The 21,542-nt window shown below is 42.3% G+C and overlaps 1 protein-coding gene across 4 annotated transcripts; it reads left to right on the forward strand.

Moving 5' to 3' along the window:
* Positions 1–358: 358 nt before the first annotated feature.
* On the forward strand, positions 359–19,978 carry grem1a (gremlin 1a, DAN family BMP antagonist). 4 transcript variants are annotated; one of them, XM_072484873.1, is made up of 3 exons: positions 361–534; positions 3,569–3,690; positions 16,344–19,978. In XM_072484873.1, the coding sequence occupies exons 2-3, from the start codon at positions 3,653–3,655 to the stop codon at positions 16,858–16,860; spliced, it is 555 nt and encodes a 184-aa protein (XP_072340974.1). In that variant the 5' UTR covers positions 361–534; positions 3,569–3,652; the 3' UTR covers positions 16,861–19,978. The 4 variants fall into 4 exon arrangements, with proteins under 4 accessions (XP_072341001.1, XP_072340974.1, XP_072340983.1 ...); XM_072484882.1 differs by having other exon boundaries at positions 362–529; XM_072484891.1 differs by lacking the exon at positions 361–534 and adding an exon at positions 3,201–3,253.
* Positions 19,979–21,542: the final 1,564 nt, after the last annotated feature.

Below are 21,542 nucleotides of genomic sequence, written 5' to 3' on the forward strand. Positions count from 1 at the left end.
TGATGCGGGGGAAATGTTCAGATGCATGTTTTTAGGACACGGTCTGTGACATTTAGACTACTAGATTTCAATAGGGAACTAATTAATACCTGGATAATGAATAGATAATGAAGATGCAGCCATGCACAATTTCATCAACACCAACAGAGTCTGCAGCAAGAAATGACATGAATTCTGTCAGATCTTTTCACATTCTGCTTCAGAGCAGAGATGGAGGGAGATCGCGGGCATTTACTGGGCTGTCCCCATTGGTAAATGAGCGGGTTGGGAAAATCCAAGTGGCTTCCCATTCCGAGCTGTTTGTGGGCGGATTGATATGATGTGATTCCAACTTTTCCAGCCAATGGTGGCGAGGGGGTTTGGAGACTCCCTCTCTCTCTCTTAAATGTGGCTGCCCAGATTGGGGAAGAATTCGGACCTGCCCGTTCTATGGAGCCGCCAGCAGCCGGAGCCTTTTCCCTGAGCCGGGTTGTTGCCTGAATGCGGAGATTGCAGCGACTGTGAGCGGCCGGGTGGCGGGGGACGCAGGGTGAGGTGAGTTTACATTGAGGTGGAAGCTGCAGATCTTCAGTAGGAAAACATGCCGAGGCAGGTAGCTGACAGCTCCCACTAAACCGCAAGCTGCCTTTCACCCTCCCTGTTCGCTCTGTATCCTTCCTCGCTTCACCTTTCTTCATTCTGATCGCTGCCCATTGCCCCTTAGCTGGAATGTCGGAGCGGCTCTCCTGTGCTGGGGGGGGGGTGGTGGGGGCAGCTCAGCTCAGCTCCCGGGGTGTGGGGGCAGCGCAGCTCCCGGGGTGTGGGGGCAGTCCAGCTCCCGGGGTGTGTGGGCAGCGCAGCTCCCGGGGTGTGGGGGCAGCGCAGCTCCCGGGGTGTGGGGGCAGTCCAGCTCCCGGGGTTTGGGGGCAGCGTAGCTCCCGGGGTGTGGGGGCAGCGCAGCTCCCGGGGTGTGGGGGCAGTCCAGCTCCCGGGGTGTGTGGGCAGCGGAGCTCCCGGGGTGTGGGGGCAGCGCAGCTCCCGGGGTGTGGGGGCAGTCCAGCTCCCGGGGTGTGGGGGCAGCGCAGCTCCCGGGGTGTGGGGGCAGCGCAGCTCCCGGGGTGTGGGGGCAGTCCAGCTCCCGGGGTGTGGGGGCAGCGCAGCTCCCGGGGTGTGGGGGCAGCGCAGCTCCCGGGGTGTGGGGGCATCGCAGCTCCCGGGGTGTGGGGGCAGCGCAGCTCCCGGGGTGTGGGGGCAGTCCAGCTCCCGGGGTGTGGGGGCAGCGCAGCTCCCGGGGTGTGGGGGCAGCGCAGCTCCCGGGGTGTGGGGGCAGTCCAGCTCCCGGGGTGTGGGGGCAGTCCAGCTCCCGGGGTGTGAGGGCAGTCCAGCTCCCGGGGTGTGGGGGCAGTCCAGCTCCCGGGGTGTGAGGGCAGTCCAGCTCCCGGGGTGTGGGGGCAGCGCAGCTCCCGGGGTATGGGGGCAGTCCAGCTCCCGGGGTGTGGGGGCAGCGCAGCTCCCGGGGTGTGAGGGCAGTCCAGCTCCCGGGGTGTGGGGGCAGCGCAGCTCCCGGGGTATGGGGGCAGTCCAGCTCCCGGGGTGTGGGGGCAGTCCAGCTCCCGGGGTGTGGGGGCAGCGCAGCTCCCGGGGTATGGGGGCAGTCCAGCTCCCGGGGTATGGGGGCAGTCCAGCTCCCGGGGTGTGAGGGCAGTCCAGCTCCCGGGGTGTGGGGGCAGCGCAGCTCCCGGGGTGTGGGCTTTGTAGCAAATTCAGAGGACATGAGCCGTTCTGCTTTGGTTTTGGCTGGTGTTGGTGCACAGAGCGGGTTGGCAGCAGTCAGTGTGTCAGTGCGGACAGTCGGCTCTCCATCTCACTCCTCCAGGGAGGTGACACAAGATGAATTGTGTGGGAGGAAACCTCCCTGCTGTCCATTGGTCTCCGCTCAGGATGCGGTGGTACTGAGCTGGCAGGTGGCGACAGTTCTGTTCACTCCCCCTCGCTCTCTCTCCCTCTGGGAAAGGGCTGGAGGATTCCCCTCTCTCTCTCCCTCTGGGAAAGGGCAGGAGGATTCCCGCTCTCTCTCTCTGGGAAAGGGCAGGAGGATTCCCGCTGTCTCTCCCACTGGGAAAGGGCTGGAGGATTCCCTCTCCCATCTCCCTCTGGGAAAGGGCTGGAGGATTCCCTCTCTCTCCCTCTGGGAAAGGGCTGGAGGATTCCTGCTCTCTCTCCCTCTGGGAAAGGGCTGAAGGATTCCTGCTCTCTCTCCCTCTGGGAAAGGGCTGGAGGATTCACTCTCTCTCCCTCTGGGAAAGGGCTGGAGGATTCCCTCTCTCTCCCTCTGGGAAAGGGCTGGAGGATTCCCTCTCTCTCCCTCTGGGAAAGGGCTGGAGGATTCCCTCTCTCCCTCTGGGAAAGGGCTGGAGGATTCCTGCTCTCTCTCCCTCTGGGAAAGGGCTGCTGGATTCCCGCTCTCTCTCCCTCTGGGAAAGGGCTGGAGGATTCCCGCTCTCTCTCCCTCTGTGAGAGGGCTGGAGAATTCCCCTCTCTCGCTCCTTCTGGGAAAGGGGCTGGAGGATTCCCACTCTCTCTCTCCTTCTGGGAAAGGGCTAGAGGATTCCCACTCTCTCTCTCCCTCTGGGAAAGGGCTAGAGGATTCCCACTCTCTCTCTCCCTCTGGGAAAGGGCTGGAGGATTCCCGCTCTCTCTCCCTCTGGGAAAGGGGCTGGAGGATTCCCACTCTCTCTCTCCCTCTGGGAAAGGGCTAGAGGATTCCCACTCTCTCTCTCCCTCTGGGAAAGGACTGGAGGATTCCCGCTCTCTCTCCCTCTGGGAAAGGGGCTGGAGGATTCCCGCTCTCTCTCCCTCTGGGAGAGGGCTGAAGCATTTCCCCTCTGTCCCTCTGGGAAAGGGCTGGAGGATTCCCTCTCTCTCCCTCTGGGAAAGGGCTGGAGGATTCCCGCTCTCTCTCCCTCTGGGAAAGGGGCTGGATGATTCCCGCTCTCTCTCCCTCTGGGAAAGGGCTGGAGGATTCCCGCTCTCCCTCTGGGAAAGGGCTGGAGGATTCCCACTCTCCCTCCCTCTGAGAAAGGGCTGGAGGATTCCCCTCTCTATATATCTGCCTCTGGGAAAGGACTGGAGGATTCCCGCTCTCCCTCTGGGAAAGGGTTGGAGGATTCCCGCTCTCTCCCTCTGGGAAAGGGTTGGAGTATTTCCTCTCTTCTCTCTGAATCCCAATGTAATCTGCAGCCACATCTCGACAATTCACAATTGCCAGTGGTCGGTGAGGGCCGCGCTCTCTTTTTGTAACTCGACTTTTCCTTTCTTTCCAACTTCTATTCTAGTCTGTTTTAAAATGATCTGTCCTTTACTAAAGCCTATTTTGTTTTCACTTGCAGTAGTCTGAACAGTTACACGTTTAATTTATTCTCACGTTCTTTCTAAAGTTTATTGCTTCCTCTAATACACTTCCCCAGTTCCTGAGCGCTTTGTCACCCCAACTTTCTCTCTTTTAAATGTCCTTTCCCACCTCGTTTTCTCGCGTTGCTACACTACCTTAAAACTGGGATTTGTTCTCTCTTCTCTCCCTCCTTCACAGTCGGCTTTACCTTCGCTGCTAACGGGACCTTATTGGCAACAATACCCAGCTTTACTGATCGTGGTGAGGAGACACAGAATAAATATGATGAGATTGCAAGACGCTGTGAGAATGACGCAAAGGTACAATACGGATGAGTTATTCTGCTTGTACCTTTTTTGAAAAAGAATAAAAGTTTTATCCATGTCTCATTTTGAGGGAGGGAGAAATGGCAGGGAGAGTGCTTAATGTTTAGAGGATGTAAATAAATCAGGACGAGGTGCCTCATGTGGCAATCCAGGGAAGGATGCGGGCTCTCACAAGTAAATGACACACAGAGGGACAGAAATCCTGTTGGTACAACTCCGAGTCAGGCAGAGAGTTTAAGACTCAGTTAAAATATATATATATATATATATTTAAAAATCAAAACATCCTGCTAGACTTCCCTTCTCTTTAAACGAACAATCTTTCAGATACTTACCGATATTTTACTCGTTAATCACTGATCAGTTTTAATTCGTCTTTAATTCTAGTAAATAGTGATGGAATACTTTAGAACTTGTTGTTACATTTCTCAATTGATGTGTAGCATTCCCCCCCCCCAATAAAAAAGTATCAGAGTTTAAGAGTTAAGCGATTTACTGTTCTCAGCCTCTCCCACAGGCGGCCAAATCCTAGTCTTTAATGTCAAGAAGACTCAGCTCCATCTCACTACTCTGCATTCATTCACAACGTCATTGTGGAATACTTGCCTGCAGATGGTCAATATAAAGTTAACCATCTCCCCCACTAGATTGAGGAGATTACAGCCCAGATTCGGCTACCAGAATGCCAACAGCCTTGGTCCTCGACAGCTCAGGATCCTCTCGCAGCACCTCTCTGTAATCAGTGGGAACAATTCTGGGAGACAATTGGCTTTGTTACAGCAATCGCCTGCTGCACGAAATAATGGCAAAAAATCCGCGACAGGAATGTCTTAACACAAGTTCTTGACGCGATCGTTAAGGAGTCCGAATGATCAGAATGTAGTTTGCCATCGTTTCTGTTTATGCGGTTACACAATAGTTAAATTAAAATGTTGATTCCAATCTAGTTCTGCAAACTTTAAGTTAATGCCATCAAATGCTTTAATAAGTGTTTACATCTGCAACGTTCCGTAATATGTAACTCGTTAAAATAACAACCAAAACTACTGAAAATGCTGCTCGTATTTGAGATCGAAATGAATAACACAGCTCTAAATTCAAAGTCAGTATTTTAACCTGAATCTGTGCTTGCAAACTTTTAACCAAAAGCCGGTACTGGAGGAACTACTTACTACCTGCTAACATGTTATTTCATGACCACCGGACCGTACATCTCTGAAAGGAACAAAGTTACTAACCACCAATGTCTCAATTATTTATTACTATCAAGCTCTTCAGAACAATCCTGAAGTTCTTTTGTTCTTCTGTGGTGGTCACACTGTCACAAAGTCAAATACCAAAAGAAAAGTCACATTTCAAGTCACTGGCATAATTTCCTCAATTATTGGTCGGAGGAATTTCGTTTTCCCCCTTTCCAACCTTGTTGTATTGCTCTTTCCTCGTCTGAGTAACTTTAAAGATATTTTTAATCTTGCTGCACATTCTCAAACAATCTTCACACCCTACTCGTGTAGCCCCCAAAAATACTGTGCACAGTTTTGCTGTATGAAAGCATTGGCACCCACCCACACACACACATCAGATTTCTCATCCCTTTAGTTTGGGTAGAGCTAGGAAGTAATTTCTTTCAAATGGATTTACATTATTGTTAAAGAAAATGAAGAGAAGAATTTGATAATTGTGTGTTATGAATTTGTGTGAAACATTATCATTCATTAGAATGTTTGGAGCAACATTATCTTGTATAGCTCTATTTGCAATATTGAAGATAATGTTATTAATGGACTATTAGTGCTGTTCCTATCAATAGGTCATGATTTGGTAACTTTTCAAATAATACATTTTGGTATTATTTCATTATTATGATTGTGCTTGGTGAATACCATCAAGAACTTTACATTTTGTTATTGCACGATTGACTTAAGTATACATACTACTGTGGACTCAAATGTATTAGGAGGGCATAGTTACAGTGCTAACTGTTGACTCAAGGGGTAGAATGTCCTCTCAAGTTGAATGTGACATTGGGCTGGGATTAGTTATACAGTATAGTGAGCACTGAATAGTCCTGTGCAAAATAATAACTTCCTGGTTCCCCAGCTTCGCATTTCGGGGATACCCCAGTGATGCACTAGGGAATCTCTTCTGTAAATTACACAATCCCACTAACCTCAGCTAGACTGCACAGCAAAAAGTTGACCGCCTGTTTAAATTGATTTCATTTTGTATTTTAGATTAAGTACATACCAAACAAAATGATGTGTGGAAGTAGCTTGAAAATATTGTGGTTAATTGATCACTCAAACATTGTTCTCATGACTTATTAGTTTATCCTCTTTGCTTTAAAATTAAATTTTAGGTATCCATTATTTTACATATATAATCTAAACAATGGGGATTTCATTACACGTCTATTATGTAGACAAAGTGGTGTTTTAGTATTTCTAGGTTTGAAAAGTAAAACACCTCTAGCTCTGACCACTGAAGATGCCAAACTTTAAAGTGCATGGTTATGTTTAATGTTGTTGCTTTATTTTACTGTAAGGCCAGGACATTGAAGTATATATATTTGGTATCATCTGCCAAAAATCAGTTCCCAGTTCTGCCACTATCCCAATTCTTATTGCGCCTTAGCAGCTACTAGAGGAAAAGGTTCAAATTTTTTTGTGCAAAGTGGGGCTGTTTTAAACTATTCCTATGGCTGTTTGCTTTAAAGAAATGAGGGCATAGATTTTCAACGTTCTACCTATGTATACAACTGGCTGCTCATGAAGAAAACACCCCAATTTTCCCTGCCATTAAAATGTGTTAATTAAAACATATGCTTATTAAAATATGTTAATAATTATTATTGCCTGTTTGAACCTAGTGTTGTTTTTAGATCGGGTGGTTGATCTGCAATGCCGTTGATTATTGATACCTGTCAATAATCAATGTTTATTGATTATTGCTACCTGTTTTCTGTTACATTTATAACCTAAAAACATTTAAACCTGAAGTTGTTTCTAGAAGACAAAAATAAGACAATAATTATAGCTATAGAGACTTAGCGGAGCTTCAAACCTTCTCCAAGTATTTCACACATGGAGTACGTCTGAAATGTAGTAACTTATTATGTATACAAATATATTTGAGAATTGTGACACAATTCAAAGAAATAAAATATAGTGGATTCCACAAGTTGGAATAACATCCCAAGGCAATTGAAATACTAGCCGATTCTGGATATAGTTTTATACCTGGTCTGCTCCTTCATTCTTCTTAAACTAATTTCAGCAAAATGTCCTTCCCTGGTGTTCAGTCTTTTATTTACAAATGCCTGCTTTAAATAGTCTCCTAAAAAATGGGTCCTCTGAATTTAACTATAGGCTAGTGCCCCGGGCAGATCAGGTGCAGGCCTTCCTGCTGTTAAAGTAGTATGTGTTATGCCTATTTTATGCCAAAAAAACAAGTGCCAATTTCTACTCCACAGTTTTTTTATATGTAGCATTGGAGTAGCAAAAATATTATTTGAATCATCTTACAAATAGCTTCCTTTTTTAAATAATCTTTATTGTCACAAGTAGGTTTACATTAACACTGCAATGAAGTTACTGTGAAAAGCCCCTGGTCGCCACATTCCGGCCCCTGTTTGGGTACACAGAGGGAGAATTCAGAATGTCCAAATAACCCAGCAACATGTCTTTGGGGACTTGTGGGAGGAAACCGGAGCACCCGGAGGAAACCCACGCAGACACAGGGAGAACGTGCAGGCTCCGCACAGATAGTGACCCAAGCTGGGAATCGAACCTGGGACCCTGGCGCTGTAAAATGACAGCGTTACAACTCTGCTACCGTGCCACCCTAATGAAGTCATACTCAATTTATTCATTTACTTGCAATAGTATTTGAGGATGATAATTTCAGTATTAACTGTCAGTGGACTATTGTCTTTGGTCACTTCAAACAGCAATATAGGTAGAGCCTATTTCCTTTCCATAGCAAAATGTTTTCTCCAATGCTTGTGGTTATCATTTTAATTTTTTTTAGTTCTCTCCACTCCGTGCGGCATTCCCTGGCTACCAGGATAAGCAGATGGTCTTTCGTCAGTATTTCTGCAATTACTGTTCAGAAGTTTCCCACTAGGAGGTGGGGATGAGCAGCGCTGGACATTTGGCCTCTGACTTTCACAGAGACTCACCTCATCTCCACTCGCTACCTCATGATGCATATTATGGTAGTAATTCACATTGTGGGGAATTTGAGAACCCATATCTGCGGGGGATTTTCTTATCAATAGGAGCAGGAAAATGCTAATCCCTATTAATTCCAAAAGATTCTTCCCTTGCTTTGTTTTAAAATTGTCCATAGGGTTCCCATTGAACGTAGGCATCCATAATTATTATTCACATGTCATGTGCGGAACAGATCTTGAAGACAAAGTGTTAAGAGAAAGATAAAACAGCAGTAACAGAAAACCATGAAAAAGGAAAAAGAACATTAAAATAGAGGTAAACACAAATAAATAGTGCAAATAGCTGACGAGAATAAGTCAAAGAGAAGTGAAAAGTAAAGGAAGATAAATCTAATACATATCAAACATTTATAATGTGATACATTCCCTTGTACGTAGATCACTTGAGTGAAACATTTTTACTTTATATGTTCCTTGCGCATTGACATTTTTATTGACAATATATTTTTCAAAACATACACCATCTCTAGGAATACTTTATTGCCAATTGAAAAATTAGATTTTCTGGTACAGCATACTGAAGCAGCAAAAGGAGCCATCACCAATTTGTGACCCAAAGGGCATTCACTAATAATTGTAGCTGAAGAGTAAATACATATACTGTGCCCATACTTTTTCTTTTGAGTACTAGATTATTAGAACATGAAATAATATATCAAATGTCTTTTAAATGTGTAATAAGATGGAAAATGGAAGTAAATTAATATAAGGATAAAATGCTTAATTCTGTTTGCTTTGAGGATTAAATGAAAAATACTTGGTCAAATGCCAAAATCCCATTTGCCAGTATACACAAATGCTGAAAATGACTATCTAATCAAGTGTCCAATTTTGTTGCTCAAAGTTTTAATACTCATCATGTTCTTTAACACGATTACACTTAACACAAGTTACACATCTGTTTGTTAACATTTATTAGCAGATCACCCTGGTACATAAAATTACTGATAATGTTCATTTAAAGCGAGCAACATTTTTCTCTTTGCCAACCAGCTGTTTGAGAAATGGTTTTATTTAACCAGAATAATTTCTGCTCAGCCGAATAGTGGGCAGATTCTGCTATAAGGAGAAGCTGTATAATATGTTTCAGTCAAGATTTCTTACACAGTTCCCAAACATAGTCATATCATAAGCAAAGGTTTATCACAAGCCTCCTACTCACCAACTTCACTGGTTATTGGCAGAAGCCTAAGCAAAATCTACCTGTCAATAATGGGTGTTGTTGGGAGCTCCAAGGATGGGGGGGGGGGGGGAAATTAAGTGATTTATATAACAGGCAGCTAATCTCTCTAAATTCAAAATTCCATCCGTGGAATATTACTTATTCCATCATTCATGACCTAAATTTAAAATCGAAAATCCTTTCTTTTTGGACTTTTATTTGTGAATTTTAATCGCAGAATTGGTATGGTGCAGACAAGAGGCCATTAGGCCCATTGTGCGTGCAGTAGCTCTCCAAATGGACAACTCATCTGTGAAATTGAGCCTCCTTCTCCCCGTAATCCTGTACATTCTTTCTTTTTGGATAACAGTGTCATTTTCTTTTGAACGTTCATGGCAGTGAAGGAATTGGAACACACTTCCATGTCAGCAACCCACTGTCAGTATCATTGCTCTCGGGTCAGAAATATGTAGGTGGCTGGGTAGAGCGCTTTCTATTTGGTTTCAACTTGATCAGCCTCCCATACCATGGTTATGTTTCTCATGCCAGCCATCCTGTGTGTTCTTGGAGTGAAACTAGGGCTAAATATGAACATTTTGGGCTATGGGCTCATGCTGAAATATATTCTATGATGTTTGCAGCCAGCAGTCAGAAAACCTTCATCTACCACAATAGTCGGGGTTAAAATTGAACTCGGTTCCAAAAGATGAAAGGTCGTTCTTAACCCACTGCAATACCCAATTCCTTGAAGGAATCTTCTGATTTTCATTACCAACTATATATCATGAAGTTAGCAGTTATAATGTGTCAACCTTGGTTCAGTGGGTTGCAGACTTACTGTCAGACTCACTGAAAATTGTCTGACATGTTTCCTAGGTGACAATAGTGGTGACACTTCCAAAGTACTCATTTGACTGCAAACCACTTTAGGATGCTTTCAGATGTTGAAAGTTGCTTTTTAAATGCAAAAGTGGCTTATTTTTCTTTAAAATAGATGGTTTAAAAATTGGAATATCTCTTTTCTGATGTTCATAAGGGCGTTACGGAGTGGGCAGTGTCCCTGCCTTTGAGACAGATGCTGCAGGTTCGAGTGCCACTCCAGGACTAGATGGCCAAGGAAGATCCGTTCTTAATGCAACCAAACAGGTTGATTATCAAATCCTGCCAATGGCAGGTGGTAAGAGCGGGGGAGATTTCTGGTCAGTCATGTGATGGAAAGAAATTGAAGCCTCTCACATTGTTATCCATAGCTCCAGGCTACAATATGCATGTGAAAGTGTCTGTTGCCACAGCAACTCAGACCCTTCTTGACTGGGGTGGGTGTGGGGTCGCTGGTTGGACAGTTGCTGACGGCTGATGTGAATCAGATTGATGCCACCTTGATTGGAGATGGCGGTGCTATGGGTTGGACCTCTTTTAGTTAGCTTAAACACTTCAAATAGATCACTCTTTAATCTTTTAAAATCAAGGGAATTGAAGGCAGGTCATCTTTGAACTTCATATGTTAACCTTTTTAGACCTGATTCCAGTTCCTAGATTTCCAATTCAACAATCGTTGACAATTTCAGTGAGAGAGGCCATATAACTAATTAGTATGGGAGGTGGAAAAGTATAAAAGTATATTTGGGATACGTCTAAAGAGTGCTTTGCTCTATTTTTGGCTATGCTGTTCCTGATGAAATTGGTCTTTTAATGATGAAATTGGAAAATTCTGTCTTTAACACTGACATATTGTGTTTATGGGTGTGACAAGTACCCATATAAAAAGGGGGTGAAATTTGCATAAGTTTCATACCCATAAACGAGACCCATTCATAAGGGTAATAAGTATAATAAGCCCATAAGTCAGCTAGTTTAAGCCATTGGTTTAAAATTAAGCAACTATTTATAATCTAGAGCTGGCATACAAACAGGTGATATATTTTTCTACAAATATTAATACTAATCCCCTGAATCTGGTTACCTTTCATGTGCAATGTCACTTTCAATCTTTTGAAACTGAATGAAAAGCTAATAATCAAAAAGAGTTTTAAACAGGTTAAGGATTTACAACATTTAGCAAACTAGAAAGCAGTATGACCTGTCAGAAGTCAGAAAATATATTTCAGTATATTATCCTGCATTTGCTTGCATTGGAAGGTGTAATGTGGACTAGCAATACACTCCATTCAGTCACTGCATAGACCCAGTTGAAATGATGTCATTGAAAACAATAAGTAGTTTAAGAGGGTAATAAATTTATTTCTAACACATCTGGAATGTGTCTTCCATTGAAGTCAATCAGAGCACAAGGGGGCCATAAATACATGCACTGCCCTGGGCAATACATGTTTTGCACACGTAGGTCTCTCTAACTGAGTTCAATGTGCCGTTTTCTTACAAAACACTTTCACTAAAACATATGATTTCTGAATAAAAACAGGCATGATTTCAAACCACATATGTTGATCTAGTACACAGTGACAAACCATAGCATCCGTTTGAAATAAATCCCATTCCTGATAAAGGAGGCAATATATTTTCTTGGAAAAACAGTCCAAGATTTCTGCCATTGGAAATCTTCAGACATTTCTAAGTCTAAGGAAGGTATAGAAGAGGACTTGGGAGTTAATCTTCTCTCCTTCCCACAGATAAACCAGCAATGATTAGCAATAGTCACGTCCCTCCTCACCCCATCCAGGGAACAAAACAATAACTGTAACTCAAAACCACAATTCCAACTGGGATCATCTATACATCAGTAATCACCACAGTAATGTTGTGAACAATGCTTTGAAGCATTTGAAAAGTAGATTTAATCCTTAATTTACTATAAGAACTTTTAATTAACTGGATTCTTAAATGGGTGACTTGATTGAGTACATAATTACTCTTTGACAAATGATCATAGTCCCAGGATGAACACCAGACAATAACTTTAAAATGAACATGAGCTATCGGATTGTTGATGAACATAAAAAGAACAGGGACAACAGTGGAAAATATTTTCATATCTGGCATGGTGTTTGGTATAATCATCATTATATTTGGGAACTTTTTATTCTTGATATATTATTTAGCCTAGTTAAAACTGTCAATTATGTTCCTGAAAAAAACATTCCCACATAACAGATGGCTGATCCCATAAGAAACTGAACAATCATGAAGATAAATGTAGATAATGTAGGCCGTTTGGAAACTCAAAATCACCTTTCCATAGAAGACTGGCTTCCAACAACTTTTCAAGTATCTAACTGCACCTTGAACAGTGTAAGAGTTTTTGCCCCCATTTTCTCAAAATGATCCATTACCTATATTGATTATTCTTTGAATAAATAATTGTCTCCTTTAATAAAGGAATAAAGGTTACAGTGAGTGGGCTAGTAAGTGGAGCTGAGTCCACAAAAAGATCATCCATGATCTTTCCTCATCAGATTTCCTCATGTTTAACCATATCGGAACCACACTTTTGAAGGAAGTCTTTTGAATTCTGTTATATACGATGTATGAGAAAAATATTTTTCAATTTAGTTGGAGATAATTTTAACTTGGGAAAATTAGTACATATATATTAAACACCCTCTTCTGAAAGCAACAATTTTCTTCCAATTGTTTAAGGCTCAGTTGATTGTGACTGACAGCAACAATTTCAGTTCCAGACAGACCGAACTGTGTTTAGATTGATAGGATCCTGCCTGACTGTCACAGTTTTGTTCATAACAGAGCCGTGAGTATGCCTGGATATCGGGGATGACATAATCCTGTCTCCAACAATTGATATGCAAACATTTAGGAAGCACGGAAGAGGGAATCACTACTTTCCCATCATTTAGATTGCCGACACCCTCAGCACTTTGTAAACCAAGTTTATATTCCATGTAGCGTCAAATCAAGGCAATACGAGACTACCCCTCCAGAGAATCTCATTCCACTTTACTCTGGAGCCAATTCGGGAACAGTGTCTAGTTTAGTGTTACTTGAAATAGAATCTAAACCTATCGTGTAAATGCATTGTTTTGCTTGATGAGAGCTTTATTTTGTATTGCATACTTCAGGATTTTTAAAATAGTTTTTGTTTTAAATTTAGAGTACCCAATTCATTTTTTCCAATTAAGGGGCAATTTAGCGTGTTCAATCCACCTACCTTACACATCTTTTGGACCCAGAGCCGGGATCAAACATGGCACCTTGGCGCCGTGAGGCTGCAGTGCTACCACTGCGCCACCATGCTGCCCTAGAATTTAAAAAAATAGTTGAGGGGATGCACATGGGTGTATTGTACATTGTAATCAGATCGCGGATTTGCATATTGAATGAAAAGAATGGAAAACTAGTTGGAGAAAATGATTAAAAAAAACCCAAAGAATATAAAAACTGAAAAAACTCGCTGTATGGATAGGGGAGATTAAAAAATAATAGAATCGAATAAAATAAGAGAAGTAACGATAATAAGTAAAACAAAATAACTAATTATAGACAGGTAAAATGGAAAGTTATTAAAAGGACCACAAGAAAAAAAGTCAAGTGAAAAAAAGAAAAAGCATTTAATATATATATTTAAAATATATTCATATGCAGGACCTGCCCTCTGCAGGCAAAAGGAATATGTCCAGATGTTGCATCTTTTTTTAATAAACAAAAGTATAAGGGAAAGCTCATTGGTGCATTTGACACGGCAATGTCTCGACCAATCAAAGGTATTTGCCAACTAATCAGTACCCTTTTTCTCATGCAGTATAAATTGTTGTTTGCTTTGAAATGTTATATTCTTGCATCTCTCCTGATCAGTGCAAGATGAAAAGGTTCAACAGCCTGTCTCTTTTTTTTCAGCAATACTCAAGTTCTGTACTACAAAGCGACTATAAGATCTATTTCACAGATACATAACTAAATAAACAAATTATATTAGTAGGGTACGAGGAAATATGTTATCAATGTATTTCTTTGTGGTACTCAGTTCACAAAATTAACTCATGTTTTTCTTCAGCAATGGGCAGCTTCAGTTTTGTATTTTTGGTATTTAATTTAGTATTTTGTGAGAATTTAGAGGGTTAAGGGGTGATCTGATCAAAGTATTCAAGATATTAGCAGGGAACGACAGGGGGCTAGATTCTCCACCCCGCCGTGCCACATTTCAGTTTCATCCCGGCGGCGGGATGCTCAATTACGCTGGCTGATCAATGGGCTTTCCCATTGTGGGGCAGCTCCACACTGTCGGGAAACCCCCGGGCTGCCGGCAAAACGGAGCATCCCGCCGGCGGAGCCCAGGTTAGATAAAGATAAAATATTTCCACTGATTGGAGATTCTAAAACTAGGGAGCATGGTCTAAAAATTAGGGCTGGACCGTTCAGGAGAGATGTTAGGAAGAATTTCTTTGCTCAAAGGATGGTAGAGGTTTGGAACTCTCTCCCAAAACAGCAGTTGAAGCTCGGTCAGTTGTTAATTTTAAATCTCAGATTAATAGATTTTTGTTAAGCAAAGATATTAAAGGATATGACCCAAAGGCAGGTATATGGAGTTAGGCCACAGATCAACCATGAGCATGGTAGCACAGTGGTTAGCACAGTTGCTTCACAGCTCCAGGGTCCCAGGTTCGATTCCCGGCTTGGGACACTGTTGTGCGGAGTTTGCACTTTCTCCCCGTGCCTGCGTGGGTTTCTTCCGGGTGCTCTGGTTTCCTCCCACAGTCCAAAGATGTGCAGGTGAGGTGGATTGGCCATGCTAAATTGTCCTTAGTGTCCAAAAAGGTTGGGTGGGGTTATGGGGATAGGGTGGAGGTGTGGGCTTGGGTAGGGTGCTCTTTCCAAGGGCCGATGCACACTCGATGGGCCGAATGGCCTCCATCTGCATTGTAGATTCTATGATTTTATGATCTCATTGAATGGCGGAACACGCCTAAGGGGCTGAATGGCCTACTCCTGTTCCTATGTTTCTCCCAAGTTCCTATTGTTTTAATAAAGCATCATGGATTATTTACGCATTCTAAAAGCAACATGGGGTATATTTTAAAAGAACCAGGCAGATGCAATAAAATGCAACTTAGAATAAAGATGACATACATTATTTAAATACACAGCACTTGTGTATAAATGCCAAAATTGATATGTTGAAGTCTACAGAATAAATATGCTTTGCAAACATATTGGCCCATGCCCATAGCACACTTAATTTTCTTTTTTTTTATTACCTGTACAATTATTTAAAAATCTTTGTTTTGTAGCAGTCCCAGTTGAATTGATCCACTGTAGCCCGCTGAGAATTGGACTCCACTGCTTCTGTTTTACGTAGGCAAAACAAGAGTCAATTTTGGAGATCATTGTCCCATGCTGAAAGATCATAAAGATGCCCATCCTGACACTGGGTTGCGCCAGTTTTCATGTGCCCTTGTCGGCCACATGAAACACATGTTTGGTCATCGCAGAACTTGTTGGGCTTGCTCCAATTGGGAATCTCCAGCAACCACTGTAGGCTAAGCAATACCTGCCAACTAAAGGTTAATTTGTTTTTGAGAAAGGGGAAAAAAATGTTCGCGTGGAGCCTGGAAGAGCAGAAGTACTCCTCCAGCACCATGTATACCATTGCCAGTTTAGTGTCAGTAGACAATTGCTACCCTAAATCTTGGGCTTATTACAGAAAGACAAAGTTTTATTACAAAATAAAACAAAAAACCGAAAGACGTGCTGTTAGGTGAATTGGACATTCTGAATTCTCCCTCTGCGTACCCGAACAGGCGCCGGAATGTGGCGACTCGGGGCTTTTCACAGTAACTTCATTGCAGTGTTAATGTAAGCCTACTTGTGGCAATAATAATAAAGATTATATCTTTCAATTTGATATGGTTAAACACCAATTATCTTTGTTTCAAATGGAATTTGTATTATTTGTGCAATAATGTTTTGTTTCGGTGAAAGGCTAATATATATTTGAGTGCAGCTAAAGCCAGTAATTCAAAAACAACAGTCTAGCGAAACCGTGTGAGACTATTGTGATAAAAGGCTGCACTTTTAATATTAGTGATCTCAATGATGAATTATCTTGCTTTCCATTTGTGATTACATTTGAAAATCATCAGTTGGGCAAATTGAGCTGAGGTAGGGCAATATTGTTTACAATCATAAATGTATAGATTGGGTTTTGAAGAAAAAGGATTGATCCATAAATTACATATTTCCGTCAAGAACAATGTGCACTCAAATATGACACAAATATAGTCAACATAACAAAATACACTCAATGGTTACAATTAAATACATTCTGTGCTCTTTCCGCAGGATGACCCGAACTCTGTGCGCCCTGTGTATTTTTCTGTTCCTGTGGGGCTTTCTGTTGGGTACCACTGAGGGAGCTGGGAAGAAGAGAAATCGTAGCTCTCAAGGGGTTATCCCCTCACCAGACAAAGGACAACCAAACAACTCCGAGCAATCTGGGAACCGGAGTAATGTGGACGAGGTCTTGGAGTCAAGTCACGAGGCGCTGCACGTCACTGAGAGGAAGTATCTGAAACGGGACTGGTGCAAAACACAGCCGCTCAAGCAAACAATCCATGAAGAAGGCTGCAACAGCCGCACCATCATAAATAGGTTCTGTTACGGCCAATGTAATTCTTTCTACATACCAAGGCATGTCCGCAAGGAGGCAGGCTCCTTCCAGTCCTGCTCTTTCTGTAAGCCCAAAAGATTCACCACCATGACAGTCACCCTCAATTGTCCTGACCTGCAGCCATCAATTAAGAAGAAAAGAATCCAGAGAGTTAAACAGTGTCGCTGCATTTCAATAGACCTCAACTAATGCAACAATACCGCTACTAACATAACTCAGCAACGTACCACGTAATAATCCATAGGCAAAAATACTGGGACATGCAGTTATACATGTTTGTATCCTCCATTGTCTTTATTAGTTCAAGGAATTGGATTGAAATCCAAGCCCCCTGGTAGATAATTTCCACTGTGTGGAATGTGAATAGTCAGAGAGAAGGATATGAATATTTAAATAATTATTTCAAAGCTTTTGTTCAAAAAGTTTGGGTATTTAATAATTAATTTTGGTTACATTGAGAGAGTTTGTGTTCATCATAATTCTGCCCATAATATTACATGGTTGACCAAAAGGTGGGTAATTCTGACATTGATAAAATTTACCGATGTTAATTGAAATCATTCTACACTAGATATCTCTAGCAGCCTGAAATGAAAAGGTATATGAACTGACAAAAATATCTAGAAGTTTGTTTAGGAATTTGCAGCGTGTCCTCACATGTCCTTTCATTGATTTGCATTCGGAGTGATAAGGTGGAGGAAAACTAACCAGCCCAGGCAAGGATCACATTCTAACACATCTTCTGCTCCCTGCTTCTGGGAAGAACCATTGCATTCATATTTGGCTGTTTTGACTTTAGGAGATGGCTGCATTTTAAGTATGATCTGAAACTGACCACTGAATGTGTACAGTAGCTCTAGACTCAAAAATGAAAAACAGCATAATTGACAAACCACTTTGCACCACTAAATATTCAACCCAATCTGTTATAAAAACATCACTAATCAACAGCCAGCTTTAATGTGCAGATTGCAAAAGCTCTTCTGCATATAAACCTCACTGAAAAGTGAAACTATGGGAAAGAGTTTCACATTTATTGTAATTTATGGTGGCGGGGGGCTGGTCATACATCCTTTATACAACTTGCCTGATTTTCATTTTGTTTTAATCAATGCAATGAGTATCAGATAGGTTCTATAAACATTATGTGATCCTCTCCTACTGTACATTACTTCACAGGTTGAAAGGACATAAATCTGCCCCGATTATCAGGTTATCCTTAAATGTCTACATTCTCCCTTTGGGTGTGTTTTATTTCAACTATTTTGAGATACTTGAAATATGTCCTGACACAGAACAAATAAAGAGCAAAATGTGGTGACTACTGCCACAATAATAAAATGCAACTGTATTTTGGCTTTTTATTCAATGCCCTTAGTAGAAGTATATATTATACTTGTTTTCCACTGTAAAAAATATTATTTTTTCATTTACTCCTGTTAAATATTAAAATTCTGGGGTGAACAGCTAGCACAGTGGTGGGTACAATGCACTAGAGCACCAATGCACAATAACACAAATCTGTAGGATGTGAATTACTATCTGTAAAGCTCCACGTTATTGAAATCCTCATCTTAACCAGTTAGTGCGAGTAGATGGGGAATAGAACCCAGCAGCTTCCTCGTGGTGGGAATGAGAGTCATCTTTAGGCTTCTTTCATGCTGAAAAGCACACCTCAGAGCATCCCACTTGTTCTCTCATATATACTCAGCATAGCACCTGGGGTCTCTGTGGAAAGAACTGAGAAACATAATACACCTTGGTGAATGACAAAAGTTAGATTCACAGGTGATAAAGCACTTGTAGCAAGCACAGAAGACGGATCACAAGAATTAATAGACGGACTTGTAGCAGCGGGTATGAACTTTGGAACGTAAGTGAACATTAGCAAAGGTAATGCACATTGCAAGATCACCAAGAAATATTCATATACTCATAGAAGAGGACTAGAACAGGTACAGCAATTCAAATATTTATGCAGCATTTCTGCAGACAGAAATAATATCAAAGAAATAAGAACAAGGATTGCAATGGAAAAGGCACATATTGGTCAGAAGAGACGGCTGGGAACCAGAAAACTGAATCAACAACTCAAGGAACGACTTATAAAGAACTTTTTTTGGAGGGTCGCTTTGTAGGGATGTGAGACTTGAGAGAAGGGGAGACTAATGTGCTAAATAGCTTTGACATGTAGGTTTTGGGAGAGAATAGAACTGTTCAGTTGGGCAGGAAACAATGACAAACGATGAAGTGCCATGGAGGGTGATGGGGCTGGTTTAGTACAGTGGGCTAAACAGTTGGCTTGTAATGTACAACAAGGCCAGCAGCGTGGGTTCAATTCCCGTACCGGCCTCCCCGAACAGGTGCCGGAATGTGGCAACAAGGGGCTTTTCACAGTAACTTCATTGAAGCCTACTTGTGACAATAAGCGATTATGATTATATTATTAAGTAAAGAAATTTGCTGAAGGTAATTAGAAACAGAGTTTGGGTGAGGCACACCTTAACTGAAAATGGATTAATAAGTAACATTATGGAGGGACGATTTTGTGGAGAACAGAGGATAGGGAAGGAGAATATCAATGTTGGATGGCTTGCAAACTGAAGGAAGTTATCGGAAAATGAAAAGACTGGCACAGGATAGAGAGACACGGAAAGACTACTGGAGCCAACAACCTGCCTTCAGGCTGAACGTGCATGATGATGACTGACAAAAACAAAGTAAAAACAAGAGTTGGTGGTGAAGAACTGGGATGTTTATTCTGGTAGATTGAGCTTTATTTTAGAATAAAAGCATTCAAGTTGCCCATGTTCCATTGCAAAATAAAAGCTATTCACATCAGTGCAAAGGTCTTTATTGTCCACAATCTTAAACTGTTAAAGGAGGTGGAAAGAATAATTGCATTCTTAATTGATTGCACTGTTTTGGAAGGCATATACAACTGTGGAGTTATACACAATGAGAACACATGCAGCCAGTTGGTAATGCTACTCTCCCCTATAGTATAAGCAGTTCTGCTTGGTATAGCCAGGCATCATGCGTAGTAATTAATTAGTTTGAGTCAACAATATTAAACAATGAGCACTGCATGTATTTATGCTTACTTGTGCATTGTAATGACTGTACTCATTTTATGGCATGTACTGCAGGTTTTGATGAGCTAGTTTATCTTCAGAGCCTCATCCAATTATAGTGAGCAAAACCAAGAAGTCATAAAGATTTTGTAATTGAACAGAATCAGATTTCATTCCAAGCGTTTTATATGCCATGTTAACCCTTAGTACACAAATAAAAACTAAAAACTACCTTCCTAAGTACCGTGTTCCATTTTATTCTCACCAGAAATTTGCTCCTTGCTGTGATTTTAATACATTGCTCACTCCTGTGGCTTCTCTTCGTCATAAAATATATTTAATTTATGAATAAAGGGTTCAAACTAATCATTCACTGAGGGTACTTCAAAACACGTCTTATAACTGTCTATGAATCAAGTGTTGCTGGTACATGCACTTTTTGGTAATTAAATCAAATATTTTTACATGTCAATAGTCAATTTGTTCATGAAAATTAAGAGTTCTTGCAGTCTGCGTTACAAAACTCTCAATGAAACTCAATATAATCGCAACAGTAGCTTTATTGAAAAATATAAAGACATTAAAATTTAAATAAATTAGACTATCTTAGAACATTTACTTAAAAGGTTCTCCTTAATAAATGATATTCTGAGTGGCACAGACTCACCCCTCACATCATTACAGTACTTACAAAATTGCTGACAGGTTTTATTAGATTCCAATAAAGTCATCATTCGTAGTGGAACACATTCTCCAGCAAGTGAAATAACCATGTAATACTCTTAATTTATCAGGATTAGATTTTACTTACTTGAAACACAATAAACAGAACACAGAAAAACGGTTTGGATGAAAGTAGCAAAAGCAAATCTGAGCTTATGATTTAAAAATGCTCTCATATCATCAAATAGGACAGAATGGCTGACATTAATTTTAACTCTTTGGAATTCAAAAGACCTGGGATGGGATTCTCCAGTCCGCCAGACGTGTTTTCTGGTGCGGTGCACCCCCCCACATCCACCAGAAACGGAATTCTCCGTTCCCACAGCCGGCCAATGGGGGGGGGGGGGGGTGGTTGGATTCTCCGCACGCCAACGCCGAAATTGCGGCCGGCGCCGGTTCGCCGATTCTGCGGGCCCCATACTATCCGAGTATGCCGCGCTGCCCAGTACCTTCATGGGGCCATTGATGGAGGCTTGCTCCGCCATTCTCCGCTCCCAACCGGCCGAAGTCCCGACGGCGTGGATCTAATGAAGTCCAGCCAGTCGGGAAACTAGTGTGGCGGCTGCGGACTCAGTCCGCGGCCGGGAAATGTTTGTGCGGGCATTGAGGGTCAGGCACACGGCCGATCGGGGGGTTTATTTTCAGGGTCCAGCTCCGCGGTCCGGGTCCCCCATGGAGCACAGCGCAGCCGCTGGAGGCCGGATGCGCGGGCTCTGACCCGGAAGTGCGGGGGCTGTATCTGCAGCAAAAACTGCTAGATCTACGTCAGGTCCCTGTAGCCCCCTGCAGGACTAGGAATTAGTGGTCCTTTCACGGCAGGAGAATCCAGCACGGGGTTCCCCATTATGGCCACCTCACGGCTTCAGGAAACCTGCGGGCATGGGTGTGCTGCTGGCGGACCAGAGGATCTCGCCGACAGAGAATTCTGCTGCTGACGTCAACATGTCTCAACTGAAGCATTTATGCTAGTATCGTGCATTAAACAAAAATGTAGAGTTGGTTGGCAAGCTTTTGAAGTTTTGCCCAGTCTACATGTTGACCTGATTTCATTTTATGCATCTATTCTGCTTAACA

Source organism: Scyliorhinus torazame, chromosome 2 (assembly GCF_047496885.1).
Source record: "Scyliorhinus torazame isolate Kashiwa2021f chromosome 2, sScyTor2.1, whole genome shotgun sequence".
In the NCBI taxonomy this organism is placed as follows: Eukaryota; Metazoa; Chordata; class Chondrichthyes; order Carcharhiniformes; family Scyliorhinidae; genus Scyliorhinus; species Scyliorhinus torazame.